At 50.4% G+C, this 16,673-nt stretch overlaps 1 protein-coding gene across 3 annotated transcripts in view; it reads right to left on the minus strand.

Annotated features, from left to right (window-relative positions):
- The window catches only part of LOC118079033 (UDP-N-acetylglucosamine--peptide N-acetylglucosaminyltransferase 110 kDa subunit-like), a 72,974-nt gene that overhangs the window by 12,151 nt on the left and 44,150 nt on the right, over positions 1-16,673 (minus strand). For 2 of the 3 annotated variants that reach the window (XM_060270051.1, XM_060270050.1), the window contains exons 15-20: positions 15,812-15,937; positions 8,767-8,937; positions 8,553-8,669; positions 7,507-7,668; positions 5,754-5,906; positions 1,238-1,490 (exon numbers count right to left, since the gene is read on the minus strand). In XM_060270051.1, coding sequence (XP_060126034.1) covers positions 1,238-1,490; positions 5,754-5,906; positions 7,507-7,668; positions 8,553-8,669; positions 8,767-8,937; positions 15,812-15,937 — 982 coding nt within the window. Of the gene's footprint in view, positions 1-1,237; positions 1,491-3,725; positions 3,812-5,753; positions 5,907-7,506; positions 7,669-8,552; positions 8,670-8,766; positions 8,938-15,811; positions 15,938-16,673 lie in introns of those variants that run through there. The other variant, XM_060270052.1, reaches the window with a different exon arrangement.

A 16,673-nucleotide genomic window follows, 5' to 3' on the forward strand; every position in this document is an offset into this window, starting at 1 on the left:
TAACCCCTTTCTGGGGGGCAGAAAGAGAATGAGATTGAAGATAATATGTGGGGAATACAGCAGGGGGGGAAAGGGCTGAGCAAAATTGGGGCTGGGACAGAGCAGGAGTGGGATGAGGAGGAACTGGGGTGATATTTATAGGAGGATAAAACACGGTCTGAACTCAGAAAGTATTAAGGAGCTGGCTGAAATCTCTGGAGACATCGATTCCAAGGAAAGGGGATAGATTTAGTTTTGAGGGTGGGAATAAAAAGGGGGGAAAGATTTTGAAAATTAATTATGAATATTTTTGGGTAGAGAATATTAGGTAATCAAAGTAAAGAGGAGTATGAAGGGTAAGTGATTAAAAAAAAGTTTAAAATTGGGAGAAAGAACGTTATTTTAGATTTGGAAACTGCAACAATTAGTTATTAATAAGGAACTCAAGAAGGGGAAATGAGGAAGTCCGAAATGTTTAGATTTATGCTTTTAGGATGTAATTAGGTGATATCATCATTGATGTCTTTTATTAATTTATGAGCAGAGGGCGATGGTTATGTTGCAAATTTATTGTATTGTATGTTGTTGGTTTTTTGTTTTTGTTCTTGTTTTGTTTTTGTTTGTTTTTTGTAAGTTTTTGGCTGGTTTAAATTTGGAGGTTTAAGTACATATATGTTGGTATGGGAATTGTTGTGTGATGGGCCAATGGCTGTAATAAATATCAATCAATCAATCAAATTGGAAAATATGAGTATGTCTTTTATATTTTTACTTTGGCTTTTTCTTTCTATTTCTCTTTCACTTTTTTATATAAGATGAGTAGGAATTATTGAAGAACAAGGTTATGAATTGGGAGATAGGATGTCATATTATGATGTTTAATTAAAATTTGGATATGGCAAGAACTAATTATTAACAAGGATTGTAAGAAGGGGAAGGGAAGTAGTTTGAAGAGATAAGATGTGATAATACTGTCTTTTTTGCCTTTTTATTATTTGTTTTTTTTATTTTTGTTTTTTTCTTCTTCTTTATGTAAAACTCAATAAAAATTATTTTTTAAAAAAAAAACAAACTGGATAACCCCCGAGTCTTCCTTCCCTCCCACTAGCCGGCCAACCTCCCGACCGCCCCCCAGAACACACCCGCCCAGTGGGAACCCCAGGTCCGACGAGCCGCACTGTGTCTGGGCACCCAATACCAGGACAGTATGCACAATCGTCGCCGTCGCCCCAATGCCGACTTCGAGCCTCCGCCTCACCTGGCATGGTCACCATGGGGGTTCCAGCCCAGAGGACATCCATGCCAGTGGTGTGGCCGTTGCAGAGGGGGGTGTCCAGGCAGACGTCGGCCAGCTGCCCCCGCCTCACGTGCTCCTCTTTGGGGGCGACCGGAGAGAAGATGATCCGGTTCTGGGGTAGGCCCATGTTCTGCGCGTACTGCTGGATGTTTGGCTCCCCCACGGCCGGGAAACGCAGCAGCCACAGGACGCTGTTTGGGACACGCTTCAGAATCTGCAAGAGATAACAACAACGACAAGAACAATTATTATTTATTCTTTCTACCTCGCCCATCCAGCTGGGTCTCCCCGGCCACTCTGGGTGGCTTCCAGTAGCAGTAGTAATGGTAGTAGTAGTCGTTGTTACTATTATTGTTATTATTATTATTTATTTCTACCCCGCCCATCCAGCCACTTTGGGCGGCTTCATAGCTGCCAAGTCTCCCGTATTCCCCGGGAAACCCCCGTCCACTCTACGTGGCTTCCAGTAGTAGTAGTTGTTATTATTATTCTTATTATTGTTGTTATTATTATTCTTATTTATTTCTACCCCGCCCATCCAGCTGGGTCTCCCCAGCCACTCTGCGTGGCTTCCAGGAGTAGTAGTAGTAGTAATTATTATTATTATTGTTATTTATTTCTACCATGCCCATCCAGCCACTCTGGGCGGCTTCATAGCTGCCAAGTCTCCCGTATTCCCCGGGAAAACCCCGTTTTTCCGGCTGTTCCCAGCCGAAAAAAACGGATCCCCCCCCCCTGGTTTAGTCTGGCGCAGCGGCCATATTGGAACTGGGCGGAGCATGCCCATAAGCGACTTTGGGGTTTTTTGAATACCGTAATTTTTATTAGGTTTTACATGAAGAAAAAACAAGGAAAAAGGAAAAAGAAAAGAAAAATTTAAAAAAGAAATACAAAAATGCAGGACAATGTTATCACATCTTATTTCTTCGAACTTCTTCCCTTTCCCCTTCTTCCGTCCTTATTAATAATTAACTCATCACATTTCCAAATCTTAACTAGACATCATAGAATTACATCTTATCTCCCATTTCATACCTTATTCATAAATGATTCTTATTCATTTTATAGAGCAGTGTTTCTCAACCAGTGTGCCTCCAGATGTTTTGGGACTACAACTCCCATCATCCCTATCTAGCATGACCAGTGGTCAGGAATGATGGGAGTTGTAGTCCCAAAACATCTGGAGGCACACTGGTTGAGAAACACTGTTATAGAGAAGAGTGAAGGGAAAATATAAAGAAGAAACCCAAAATAATAATAAAACCCAGAAGCGGCTTTTGATGCTGCTCTGCCCAGTTCCAAAATGGCTGCAGCACGACTTCTGGCGCGGTGGCCATTTTGGAACTGGGCACAGCAGCATCAAAAGTCGCTTCTGAGCATGCTCCGCCCAGTTCCAAAATGGCGGCAGCGCTACTTCCGGTCCGGTCCCTTATTTTTCAGCCAGGAACTTGGCAGGTATGGGCGGCTTCCAACAAAAGGTTAAAGGTAAAGGGACCCCTGACCATTAGGTCCAGTCGTGACCGACTCTGGGGTTGCGGAGCTCATCTCGCGTTATTGGCCGAGAGAGCCGGCGTACAGCTTCCGGGTCATGTGGCCAGCATGACAAACCGCTTCTGGCGAACCAGAGCAGCGCATGGAAACGCCGTTTACCTTCCCACCAGAGCGGTATCTATTTATCTACTTGCACTTTGATGTGCTTTCGAACTGCTAGGTGGGCAGGAGCTGGGAGCGAGCAATGGGACCTCGCCCCGTCGCGGGGATTTGAACCGCCGACCTTCCGATCAGCAAGCCCTAGGCTCTGTGGTTTAACCCACAGCGCCACCTGGGTTAGAAATACATTAAAATATCCTTCGTTCAAAACTTCCCAAAACAGGGCTGCCTTAAGTCAAGAGATGGCGTGAACTCACAGTGCAGCATCTCGCAAAACCCATGCTTCAGGAAAAAGCTGGCTGACTAATGGCATTTGATTAATAATAATAATAATAATATTTTTTCAAGTGGTTTTCCCAGCCACTCTGGGCGGCTCCCGACAGAATATTAAACAGAGTAAAAAAATCAAACATTAAAAACTCCCCTAAACAGGACTGCCTTCAGGTGTCTCCTAAAAGTCTGCTGGTTTATTTCTTTGACATCTGATGGGAAAGGGAGCCACCACTGAGAAGGCCATTAGCCTAGTTCCCTGTACGCTCGCTTCTTGCAGGGAGGGAACCACCAGAAGGACCTCGGGAGAGAGAGGGGGGCCCCGGTGTCCAGGCCGAACAATGGGGGTGGAGATGCTCCTTCAGGTGGGGTATCATCCTGCATAGAGCGCATTGCAGTAGTCCAAGCGGGAGATAACCAGAGCATGCACCACTCCGGCGAGGCAGTCCGTGGCAGTCCCACCTAGCAGTTTGAAAGCACATCAAAATGCAAGTAGATAAATAGGTACCACTCTGGCAGCATTTCCATGCGCTGCTCTGGTTCTCCAGAAGTGGCTTAGTCTTGCTGGCCACAGGACCCGGAAGCTGTCTGCGGACAAACGCCGGCTCCCTCGGCCTATAGGAGCGAGATGAGCGTCGTGACCCCAGAGTTGTATCTTTACCTAACTCGACTAGACAGGACTCTTAGCACTCTCCCGCCCCATCCCTGATCCTATGGTGGAGTCTACCCCTTTCTGAATCGGAGCGACTTTTATCTGCAAAAAAAACCTTTGCAAAATCATCGCAGGAGATCTTGGGGTCTTGATGAGGCCCCGGTGACAGGTGGTTCTGTGAAATTGCGAACCGCCTGAAAGAGTCTCCTGCTGCTGTTTTCTGCAGATGCAATAGAGGCAGCGAAGGAAGTTCTCTTCGCCATCGCCATCGCCACTTGGTAGGCTTGACGTTGAGCTAGTCTAACCCGTGTCTGGTCCGATTCAGAATGAGTTTTCCGCCCCGGGCACTCTAGCTGTCTCGGCGATTGTTTCATCGCCCTCAGCTCTGGGGGGAAACCGCGGGGCTGTCCAGGCTCTGTGCAATCGGAGCCAGGCGGTCGACAGCTCAGGTTAACTCCGCATTCCAGTGGGCCCCCAGGGAATCAGCTGAAAGGCCGCCAGCATGGCATAAAGCACCCCCTGCCACTCTCTGGAAACCATTTGGATCCGTTAAGTGGTGGGAGGAGCCCGTCCAAATTGGTCCCGCCTCCCTGCAGAGGGGAAGGGCTGCGGAGAAGTCCTAGTGATCTGGCCATGGCACTTTTACTTAGTGTCAGATCACCCACATCCATAGAGGTGAACCCCAGGTCTAAGGCATGTCTGCGACTTATGAGTTGGGCCAAATTCATTCAAGGACAGCCCCATGGAGGCCACGCTTTCCACGAAACCCCAAGCGGCCCCCTTGTAAGGTTGTGTCGGTGCGGAGGTTAAAACCCCCCAGGACAGGGGTGCCCAAACTTTTTTCAAAAAGGGCCGGCGATAGTGGTTGACCTTTTTTAGGATTGCATTTTTTTTTTTAGGATTTTACTGCAAAGCTGTTGAGCTTTTTATTGGATTTCCTTTCCTTAGGATTTTACCCCACAGGAGCCGGATTAAACCGACCGGCAGGCTGGATTAGCCCCCCCCCCCCCAAAACAGACTTTGGACGTGCCTGCCCTAAAACAACCAAACTAGGGGTTCTCCAGGAAAACATCCGCCAAGACCTGAAGCAGCTCGGGCAGGGAATCCTTGGCGCAGCAGGGAAGTCGGTACACCAAGAGGAATCCTGCTCTGCCCTTCTTGCCCAGCTTCCGGAACATGCACTCAGAGGGTTTAGTCTTCCCAAGAGGGCGCCTGGTGCAAACTACCCAAGAGGGCGCCGTTGGATTTGCCACTCACGGCCAGAGGCCTTCTTGTTAAGCATTGTAGGAAAAGATGTACCGAACTCGGCAAAAGAAATCTTCCTCTATGCGACAGCGGCGGCCAGGTTATTGGTAGAGCTAAGGGTTGGAAAGAACAGGAGGGGCCCCCTACAACAATCGAACGGCAGGATAAAATGCAGGAGTTAGCTGAAATGGCGTATTTGACAAACTCTTTAAGAGACAAGTCCAAGGAGAAATTTATGGGGAATTGGGGAAGATATAAACAATACGTGCAAAACATATAGTAAAGGTTTGTTGTCTATGCGAGCATTTGAACGATCTTGGAGAATGGACTATTAGAACTTTTGTTTAACCGAGACGCCCCAAGAAAAAATAATGTATGATGTTGAATGTAGAAGATCTTATTGAGTTATGTACATCTGGGTTAAAATATTGATCATATATCAGGTACTGACAGGAAGTCTGGGGGGGGGTAGCGGTAGAGGGAGGGGAAAAGAGGGAGGGGGTTTCTTTTTTCCTTTTCCTTTTTTGATTTGGCTTTTGTAAAAATGAAGCTTACTGTTGTTATGGAATATGATGCAAGTTTCCTTTGTGTTATGTTGTGATTTGAAATGAATAAAATGTGTGTGTGTGTGTGTGTGTGTATATAGGATTTGCCACTCACGTTGGCCCACATCTGCAGGGTGGCTGGGTCGATCTTGTAAAGCTGGTTGAAGTTGCAATAGACGACAGAGTCCTCCGGCAGCCCGTACTGGGAGCGGGTGGTGACGATGATGGTGCGCGGCACCTCCTCACCTGTCGCCGCCTTGTTGTTGATCTGAAGGAGAAGCCGGAGAGGGAAGGTTAAGGGGCGATATGATACCCATGTTCCAATATATCAAAGGATGTCATATAGAGGAGGGTGAAAGGTTGTTTCCTGCTGCTCCGGAGAAGCGGACACGGAGTAATGGATTCAAACTACAAGAAAGAAGATTCCACCTAAACATTAGGAAGAACTTCCTGACAGTAAGAGCTGTTCGACAGTGGAATTTGCTGCCAAGGACTGTGGTGGAGTCTCCTCCTTTGGAGGTCTTTAAGCAGAGGCTTGACAGCCGTATGTCAAGAATGCTTTGATGGTGTTTCCTGCTTGGCAGGGGGTTGGACTGGATGGCCCTTGGGGTCTCTTCCAACTCTATGATTCTATGATTCTAATGATGTTTCCAGGACTTGGAATGATGGAATAGAATAGAATAGAATAGAATGATGGAATAGAAGCCCTAGGTACTGGAAGAATTTGGTCTGCTTTAGTTTGGTGCTGGAGGAGACTCTTGAGAGTCCCATGGACTGCAAGAAGATCAAACCTCTCCATTCTGAAGGAAATCAGCCCTGAGTGCTCACTGGAAGGACAGATCCTGAAGCTGAGGCTCCAATACTTTGGCCACCTCATGAGAAGAGAAGAATCCTTGGAAAAGACCCTGATGTTGGGAAAGATGGAGGGCACAAGGAGAAGGGGACGACAGAGGACGAGATGGTTGGACAGTGTTCTTGAAGCCACCAACATAGAATCATAGAATCATAGAGTTGGAAGAGACCACAAGGGCCATCCAGTCCAACCCCCTGCCAAGCAAAGAGTCTGACCAAACTGCGGGAGGCAGTAGAAGACAGGAGTGCCTGGCGTGCTCTGGTCCATGGGGTCACGGAGAGTCGGACACGACTAAATGACTAAACAACAGCAACAACATGCAACAACAGCGGCAAAAATTATATTAGCACAAGCTTGGAAAACAGAAGAAATACCAGCGAAAGAAGAATGGCCAGGGAAAATTAACAGATAAATTACATGAAAAGGATAGCATTTACAACTTATATGAAGAGGCAACATAAAAAAATTGGCAGGGTTTGAATAAACCAGGCACCCGCAACCTTTGTCCCTCCAGATGTTTTTGGCCTACAACTCCCATGATCCCTAGCTAACAGGACCAGTGGTCAGGGGTGATGGGAACTGTAGTCCAAAACATCTGTAGGGATGAAGGTCGGGGATGCCTGGAATAAACCAACCCAATTTTATATAACCAAAAGCAAGACTATACACCAGGCATCCCCAAACTGCGGCCCTCCAGATGTTTTGGCCTACAACTCCCATGATCCCTAGCTAAGAGGACCGGTGGTCAGGGATGATGGGAATTGTAGTCCAAAACATCTGGAGGGCCAAGGTTTGGGGATGCCTGCTATACGCATTGGGGAAACAACACACAGGGCGAGTAATATGGAAATAAAACAAAATGGGAATATGAGGGAAGTCTAGGGGAGGGAATATGGAAAATTGTTAGAGAAATATTCTTAGAGGATGTATACATGGAGGGGACAAAACATATTTTAAACAGGAAGTCCCTTCCACCCCAAAGCCAGCCAGATGGTCGTTATCCCAATCCTCTCACCTGAGTCGTTGCCAGCCCGTTGCTGATGATGAAGCCGTTGATTGTGATCTGAATCTGTCCGCGATTGATCATGTCAATCACGGCTTCGGCAATGGTGTTCATGGGAATGACTGGCATGCTGAGGCCGGCGGCGCCTTCGTCCCCACCGTCCGGACATTTCATCTGGAAGCCAAGATAATGGGATAATAATGAGAATTTAGCATTTACGCCCCCGCCCATCCGGCCGCATGTTCACTGCCTCGCTGCCATTCCTGTGCATGAGGAGCATAGCACAGAGAGTGAACAGGATTTTGCTACAAAGTCGGCTATAATCTGGCCCCTCTTCTGGCTTTATTGTGTCCATGTTTCAGGCATTCTAAAGGGGGGGGGAGCTATCATACACGGCGGGATTGCAAGGTGATTTTTTTAAAAAAGGGAAATGATATATAATGAACTGGGGGGGGGGAATAATTAATCCGTTGTGCATTCTTTTCCATGCGAAAGTGCGCCTGGGTTTTTGAACGCCTTGGTTTCCAAGCAGACTTCTGGAATGGATGAAATTTGAGAACCAAGAAACCACTATGACTTGAAAAGAACAATCTTGCATTTGGCAAGATGCCACAATTTTAAAAGCCATGGGGAAAAATACGATTGAAAGAGCTCCTCCTTATTCTATTTTAATCTTTTGCTGGAAGCTGCCCAGAGTGGCTGGAGAAACCCAGCCACATAGGCGGGTAAAAATAATCTATTGTTATTGTTATTGTTGTTAACAGGAGCAGCAGAAAACAACCTTTCTCCCTCCTCTATATGGCACCCTTTAATATATTTGAACATGGCTATCATATCACCCCTTAACCTTCTCTTCTCCAGGCTAAACATACCCAGCTCCCTAAGCCGTTCCTCATAAGGCATCGAAGAAGAAGATGATTTTATACTAATGTGATATATTTGATGCTAGCCGCCCCGAGCCCGGTTTCAACTGGAGAGGGTGGGATACAAATAAAAGTTGTTGTCGTTGTCGTTAATCATTAATGGGAGCTAGACTCCAAAGCCCGGATTTCCCTGACCTTCACTATTTTCACGTCAGGCAGGCTGTCGAGGAATGCCTTCAGGTCGATGCCGTTCAAAACAATCCGGTTGTCATAGATGTGCCCGTTCGATTTGAAGTCGATGACGGCTTTTTTCTGAAAGAAAGACATGTAATGCGTCTGAAAAACCGCGGCAATTTGGGGGGGGGGGAGACCGCGACACGAAGCAGGCTGTTACCCTCTTCCCAAATACCTTCAAGTGCGGGAACATATTGGCGTGATCGCCAATAAAGAAGGTGTGGGGCATGTAAGCCAGTTTTTCAGAATATTGCTCCGCCACTTCCACCGGGGACGTTTCCTGGTCGGTGATAATGTAATCCATGAATAAGGCCCCGCTGGTTCCCGGGTAGCCAAGCCACATTGCCTGGAAGGCAAACAAACGAGGGTCGTTAAGAATCATCATAAAAATAATCATTTATTTCTACCCCACCCATCTGGCGGGGTTTCCCGAGCCACTTTCGGTGACTTCCAACAGAATAAGAACGCTATTGCGAGGGACAGGGGATACCGGGAGGTCCCTCCCATCTTAAGTACCAGCTCATCGCCAAGCGCTGGGGAAAGCAGGGAGAGTTCCGCCTCAAGTGGAGACTCAGGAAGTGGTGACTGAGGCTCCGGCAAGGTAGGGGAGCCCAGGCACAAGGTGGGACAGGAAAGAGGGGAGCAAGGGGGGGAAGGTCGATCCCGCCGACCCCGGAATTACGCAAGAAACGTCGTGGGAGGAGATTAGGTCTTCCCAAACTTCTTTGCTGGAAGAAAACGTGCCAACCTCCATTCGGAGGTACTGACACCTGACTGACAACATGTATATAGATCGCTCCGAGCACTGTAAATAATCAGCACGTAATAAAAGCCTAAAAAGACAATGCTGTGAAGAGTCGTTACTCTAGAGTAGCCGCATCGGCATCTCTGACAGCTACCTCCGAATCTTTCTGGCTACTTTGGAGTTGCCGCGATGAGTGCGCAAGACGCGGAGCGTTGGAGGCTGGAGGCCGAAGCAGCGAAGCAGGAGATACGGAACCTGAGAGCGCAGGCCCAGCAGCAATTGCTTGCCGCTCAGGAGGAAGCGCGCGGAACAAGGGAGGAGCTGAACAAGCTGGTGGAGCAGGTGAGAACGAAAGATGAGACCGAGAAGCAGCTAAGGCTAATGGTGTTGGAGCTACAGAAAAAATTGGATGAGGAGAAGGCCGCGAGAGGTGGGGGGGCGCCCCAACAGCAGCTGGTCCAAGTGAGGAGGGGGCAGACCCTAGTCACCAAATTTAGCGGAGACCCTAGAGAGTACCTAGGATTTGAGACGGAAATAAATTACGCGCTGGAATTGCATGATGCGGAATTCCCAGATGATGCGCACAGAGTCTCCTTTATCGTGGAACATTTGACCGGTGCCGCACGCGAATGGGTCAGACCACTAATCGCGTCAAAAAATCAGTGCATGAAGAACGTAAAAATATTTCTAGAAGCTTTAAAAGTAATGTACGCAAGCGACAGTGAGATGGAGGCGACCAAAGAGGAGCTTCACCATTTGACACAAGGGAAATTAACGGTCAGAGAATACTGGGCGAAACTCACCATGCTGGTGCACAAACTGGGGTGGGATCTGCACAGTGACCCAGTGAAATCCGCTTTCTATCTGGGCTTGCACGCAGACGTGAAGGATGAGCTTTCGAGAGGTCCGAAACCGCGGAATATGGATGAGTTGAGTAAAGCAGCACTGGCGGTGGGGGTGAGACAGGAATCCAGATGGAACGACAAACAGGCGACGCGCGCAGTCCGACCTTGGTTCCCACGCTCACAGGACAGACCACATCACCAAACCCCACCCCAGGGCCCGCCCCAAGCCCCGCCCAGACCAGGAACCGATGGAAATTGGAGGAGTGCGCGCGCGGGCTTTTCAAACCCCGGCGGCGCAGAAACGCAAGGAGGGAAGGGGAGGGAACTGTTTTTTGTGCAACTCCCCCAGCCACCTCGTCAAGAATTGCCCTCATCACAGGGAATGGCAGGGAAGGGCGGGAACTGTTATGCCTGCCCCCACAGACTCAACACAACCACAGGGAAACGAGACAGCCTGGCTGCAGGAGACAAGGGGCAGCAGCCAGGCGCAACCAACGGAAACCAGCCCCCTTGTGGGAATAATGCAGCCACATCCTAAAGCCATGAAATGGTGCTTCTGCGCTCCACTCTCCAAGTGGTATGCAGGCACCATGGCAAGATCGGCTAGGCATAACGAGCCGGATGTAGAGTCTGTACTTCTCCCCATACCACAAGATAGATGGTCCTAGGAAGCCAAGCCAGCCATGAGGAACATCTCACATACATCACAAGTTATCCATTCCTGAGGTCATGCCAGTCCTGGGAACGTCTTCATCCATCTTTAATTATTCATTCCCCAGGAGCTCAAACTTCCCATGGGAAACATGCATACTATGGAGAACAATAGGATCTGAGCATATATGGGCATAAGAGTGTTCTGCTGATATTATTGGCTATTGCTATATAGGTGTATTGTAATGATTGGTTTATGGCTATTGCATATGCATTTATTATACCTAATAAATATGTGGTCACGAGAGAGCTCGGGGCTCTCGTCCCACGGTTGGTTGATTCTATCAGTTGTCTGTCTTCCTTCACGAGAGCCCACCACTTGTAATAAGCCTCGGTGCTATACCCTTTGCTGCTACATCTGGCTGTTAGCAGCTGGCTGTTACTTTGTAACAAGCCTTGCTGCTACCCTCCAAGCCACTCCAAGCTGCTAGGACCCCTGGCTGTTACACCCCCTCCCACCCTCCCTTCCACAGAGGAGCAGCGCCAGCCCGCACCCCCCAGAGCAGGGGTGGTTCTAGAAGTGACTCTGACACTCCCTAATGGGTACCCACTGGCGGTTTTAGCGTTAATCGACAGCAGAGCGTCTGCCAACTTTTTTTCGAGGGATTTTGCAGAAGCACACCAGATCCAACTTTTGCAGCTGGACTTTCCCCTGCACGTCTCCACCATTGACGGCAGGGAGTTGCTGGGAGGGGCCATCACCCACCAGACCCCCCCCCCCATGAAAATGACGGTGGGAAGGCATTCAGAGACGCTGGCATTCAATGTCACCACCATCTCAGACCCCCCCATCGTGCTGGGAATGAGCTGGCTGGCACGCCACGACCCATCAATCAGTTGGCACCAGAGATGCATCATGTTTGGGTCTGACTTTTGTCTGGAACATTGCATGCAGCGCCAACCAGGGGAGGGGCCACCGATAGCCACGGTGGCCACCATGCACATCAAGGGGGGAGAGGTGATACCCAAACCGTATTGGGAGCTGCAGGAGGTTTTTAGCGAAGCGGAGTCCGACCACCTGCCCCCGCACAGGTCCTTTGACTGTCAGATCAACCTGGTGCCAGGGGCTACGCTACCCCCAGCCAAGCTGTACTCCATGTCAGACCAGGAACTGGAGGATCTGCGTGCGTTCATCGACAAGAACCTCAAGAGGGGGTTCATCAGAGAAAGCAAGGCAGCAGGGGGCAGCCCGGTCTTCTGGGTGGACAAGAAAGACACGCAACAGCGCCGCCTGGTGGTGGACTTTAGGCGCCCGAACAGTATGACGGAACCGGTGGCTTTCCCAATGCCCAGAGTGGACGATCTGCTGACAGCAGCGCGCAGGGGCAAGATCTTCACCAAGCTCGATCTGCAGGGGCAAGATCTTCACCAAGCTCGATCAAGCTGTCCGACAAGGGACTAGCGATGGACAAGGACAAGGTGCAGGCCATCCTGGACTGGCACAGCCCCAGGACTCGCGAGAATGCCCAACGCCTACTAGGCTTCGCCAACTTCTACAGGAAGTTCATCAAGAATTTCTCTCACGTCACAGCTCCCATCACGGACTGCCTGAGAGGCAAGCAGAAGTTCAGGTGGACACCGGAGGCGCAAGCAGCGTTCGAGGGCCTCAAGAGAGTGTTCGCCTCAGACCAGAACTTGTTCCACGTGGTGCAGGATGCACCCCTGCGCGTAGAGACCGACGCGTCGGACTGAGCTGTGGGCGCGGTCCTACTACAACTGGATGCCAACAGAGAGTGGAGACCCTGCGCCTTTTTCTCCAGGAAGCTGACCCAGCCGGAGCGCAACTACACGGTTTTCGCCAAGGAACTTTTGGCAATACACGCTGCGTTTAAACACTGGAGACACTTCCTGGTGGGCGCTAAGCACCCCATACAGGTGTGCACGGACCATAAGAACCTGGAGTTCTGGAGAACGGCCAGGGTGCTCAACAAACGGCAGATACGGTGGGCAGAGTTCTTCTCGCACTTCAACTTCTCCATCCACTACATACCGGGGGAGCAGAACGTCAGGGCGGATGCCCTCTCCCGCAAGCCAGAGTACATGGAGGAGGAGTTGCCACCAGCACCCAGGCACATTTTCCCACCATCAGCTTGGACATGTGGGGCAGCAGTAGTGAGTGAGGCAGAACTCACAGCCCTAACGGCAGGAGATGAGTTCGCCACCCGCATCTTCAGAGAGCTACAAGGGGGGAGGGGGCAAGCCAAGGACTTTGAGGAGCGTAGGGGGCTACTCTTTTACAAGGGAGCCCTATACCTGCCTACCGCCCGGCTCAGAGGTAAGGTCCTCAAGCAGATGCATGGCAACCCGACGGCCGGCCACTTTGGTAGGGACAAGACCACACACTTAGTCATGAGACACTTTTGGTGGCCGGGGGTGAGGGAGGACATTCAGGATTACGTGAGGGGCTGCGACACCTGCCAGAGGGCCAAGGTGGTCAGGGCAGTGCCAGCGGGATTACTGGAACCCCTACCCACCCCCCACAAGCCGTGGGAGGTCCTCTCCATGGATTTCATCACCGACCTGCCTTCGTCCAGGGGCAAGACGGCAGTGCTGGTGGTGGTGGACCTCTTCTCCAAAATGTGCCACTTCATACCCTGTGCAAGGGCGGTCTCGGCGGAAGAGACGGCCAAATTGTTCGTGGACCACGTGTTTCGGCTGCACGGTTTGCCTTTAAGGGTTATATCAGATAGGGGGCGCCAATTTGTTTCCAGGTTCTGGCGCAGGCTCATGAACCTCCTGCAGGTGGAGGTCAGCCTATCCACGGCAAGGCACCCGCAGACCAACGGACAGGCGGAGCGGGCCAACGCCATTCTTCAGCAGTACCTGAGATGTTATGTCAGCCAGCGACAAACGGACTGGGTAGATCGCCTGCCACTGGCGGAGTTCGCCTACAACAATGCAGTGCACGTCTCCACAGGGGTGTCACCTTTCAAGGCCAACTATGGGCGGGATCTCAGATCGTTCCCGGGGAGGGAATGGGAGGAGGAGGAGGAGGGTCCCGCAGCTGAGGATTGGGCGGACGATCTGGAGACGGTGCACCAGCAACTTAGAGAACACTTGGACAGGGCTAAGGAGGGGGCGGATCGCCATCGGAGACCAGGGGAGGTCATCAGGGTGGGCGATAGGGTGTGGCTGTCCTCATCGGGGCTTCCAACCAGGGGGAGGTGTAAGAAGTTAGCACCCAGACGGCTGGGACCCTTTAAGGTCACGCAGCAGGTCAATCCGGTGGCTTTCAGACTGGAGTTGCCAGAATCCATGAGGGTACACCCAGTGTTCCACAGGTTGTTGCTGTCGCCCTATAAGGAAAGCACCAGGTTCACCGACAGCAACCAGCCCACAGAGGGAGGGGAGGAACGGGGAGGCACCCAGCAACTCAATGTGGCCACTGAGATTCTGGATTCCAGGAGAGGTGTGAGAGGGCTGGAGTATCTCATGGCATGGGAAGACACTCCGCCATCCCACAACGAGTGGGTACCGGCCACAGAAATACAGGAGGAATTCTTAGTGGAAGAATTCCACGCCCTTTTCCCCCACAGGCCTAAGCCCTGGCACATGGACAGGGAAGGAGAGGGGGAGGGGTCTGAGGAAGGGGTCTCAGGGAGCAGCTCTCCATGGAGGTGGGAAGCGGAGTTTGAGGAACCTGAGGAAGAGGTGTGGGTTCACCCGGAGTCCGGAACGTCAGAGTCAGGGGAAGACTGGAAGCAGATTTTTATCCCCACCAGCTCTGACGCCACAGACTTTTTGGGCTTTCCGTCTTCTCAGGGGGAAGGAGAACGCTCGCCGGATTGGGGGGAGATCTTCACACCCACTGGCTCTGACAACACGGATTTTTTAGGTTTCCAGTCGTCCCTGGCACCCTCGGAGCCCCTAGGGAGGGGGGAAGGGGGGCCTGGGAGGGGGGTGGATGTGAGGGACAGGGCATACCGGGAGGTCCCTCTCATCTTAAGTACCAGCTCATCGCCAAGCGCTGGGGAAAGCAGGGAGAGTTCCGCCTCAAGCGGAGATTCAGGAAGTGGTGACCGAGGCTCCGGCAAGGTAGCGGAGCCCAGGCACAAGGTGGGACAGGAAGGGGGGAGCAAGGGGGGAAGGCCGACCCCGCCGACCCCGGAATTACGCAAGAAACGTCGTGGGAGGAGATTAAAAAGGTAAAGGGACCCCTGACCATTAGGTCCAGTCGTGACCGACTCTGGGGTTGCGCGCTCATCTCGCATTATTGGCCGAGGGAGCCGGCGTATAGCTTCCAGGTCATGAGATTAGGTCTTCCCAAACTTCTTTGCTGGAAGAAAACGCGCCAACCTCCATTCGGAGGTACTGACACCTGACTGACAACATGTATATAGATCGCTCCGAGCACTGTAAATAATCAGCACTTAATAAAATCCTAAAAGGACAATGCTGTGAGGAGTCGTTACTCTAGAGTAGCCGCATCGGCATCTCTGACAGCTATGAATAAAGAAAACTGTTCCTTTTCCATTATGGGGCACCCCAAGAGCCCATATGGAGTCCTTCTGTAGGTTCTCTCTCGGTAGGAGAAAATAACAGAGACCAAACAGAGAATATTGAGAAGCAGAGCTGCTAGTAAGCCTGGTGTTTATTAAAGCTGTTGCAACAGGGTGCTCCCTCCCGCCACGCAGGAGGCAGGAAGAGGACCCAGGACAAATAGACTTTTTAAGTCTATATCCAAGTCTATGTCCAAGACCACCCCATACCCCATACATCATACCTACATCACAGAAAAGGCGGTCTACAACAGAAATCTGAGTGCGTTAAGTGTGATAAATAAACCAGAGCGGTGCACGGAAATGCCATTATTATTATTATATATTTGGTTTCGGAACGGACTTCCGGAACAGACAGATGAAGTTTGAGAACCAAGGGACCACTGTACGATGAACATTTCTCACTTTGACTTCCTTTACCTGGATTGGGGCTGGCCGGAGAGCAAACAGCTCGTTGCGGGCTCCTTTGGTGTAGCCGTTCATGTTGATCAGGATATGTATGCCGTCTTGGTGAATGCGGTCGGCCGCCTTCCCGTTGCACGGGACCTAAAACACAAACATGAGAAGCACGTTTAGGGACGTCTTGAATGGCTGATGTTTTCATGTCTTTAAGCCGCCCAGAGTGGCTGGGGAAACCCAGCCAGATGGGTGGGCTGTAAGTAATAAATTATTATTATTAGTAGTAGTAGTAGTAGTAGTAGCAGCAGCAGCAGGATTACATCTGCTGAGGCATCCTTCAGGTTGACTCGACAACCCGGCGACGATGTCCGAGCACCTCAAATAGCCCTTCTGAGCTTCATTCCCTCTTACAGTGCCCTTGCTGCTGCTGCTTTGGCAAAATCCCGCACTGCAGGAAAATGCGACATTTTGGTTAGATTGCCATAGCTCAGGAGACGTGCTCTGTGGTTTAACCCACAGCTTCTTCCTCCCTTCTTGTGATCACTGAAAGTCAGCATGGGTTTCTGAAAAATAAATCATGTCAGACTAATCTGATCTCATTTTTTGACAGAATTACAAGCCTGGTAGATGAAGGGAATGCTGTGGATGTAGCCTATCTTGATTTCAGCAAGGCCTTTGACAAGGAGCCCCATGATATTCTTGTAAAGAAGCTGGTAAAATGCGGGCTAGACAATGCTACCATTCAGTGGATTTGTAACTGGCTGACTGACCGAACCCAAAGGGTGCTCATCAATGGCTCCTCCTCATCCTGGAGAGTAGTGACTAGTGGGATGCCACAGGGTTCTGCCTTGGGCGCAGTCTTATTCAACATCTTTATCAATGA

The sequence above is a fragment of the Zootoca vivipara genome, chromosome W, assembly GCF_963506605.1.
Source record: "Zootoca vivipara chromosome W, rZooViv1.1, whole genome shotgun sequence".
Lineage (NCBI taxonomy): Eukaryota > Metazoa > Chordata > Lepidosauria > Squamata > Lacertidae > Zootoca > Zootoca vivipara.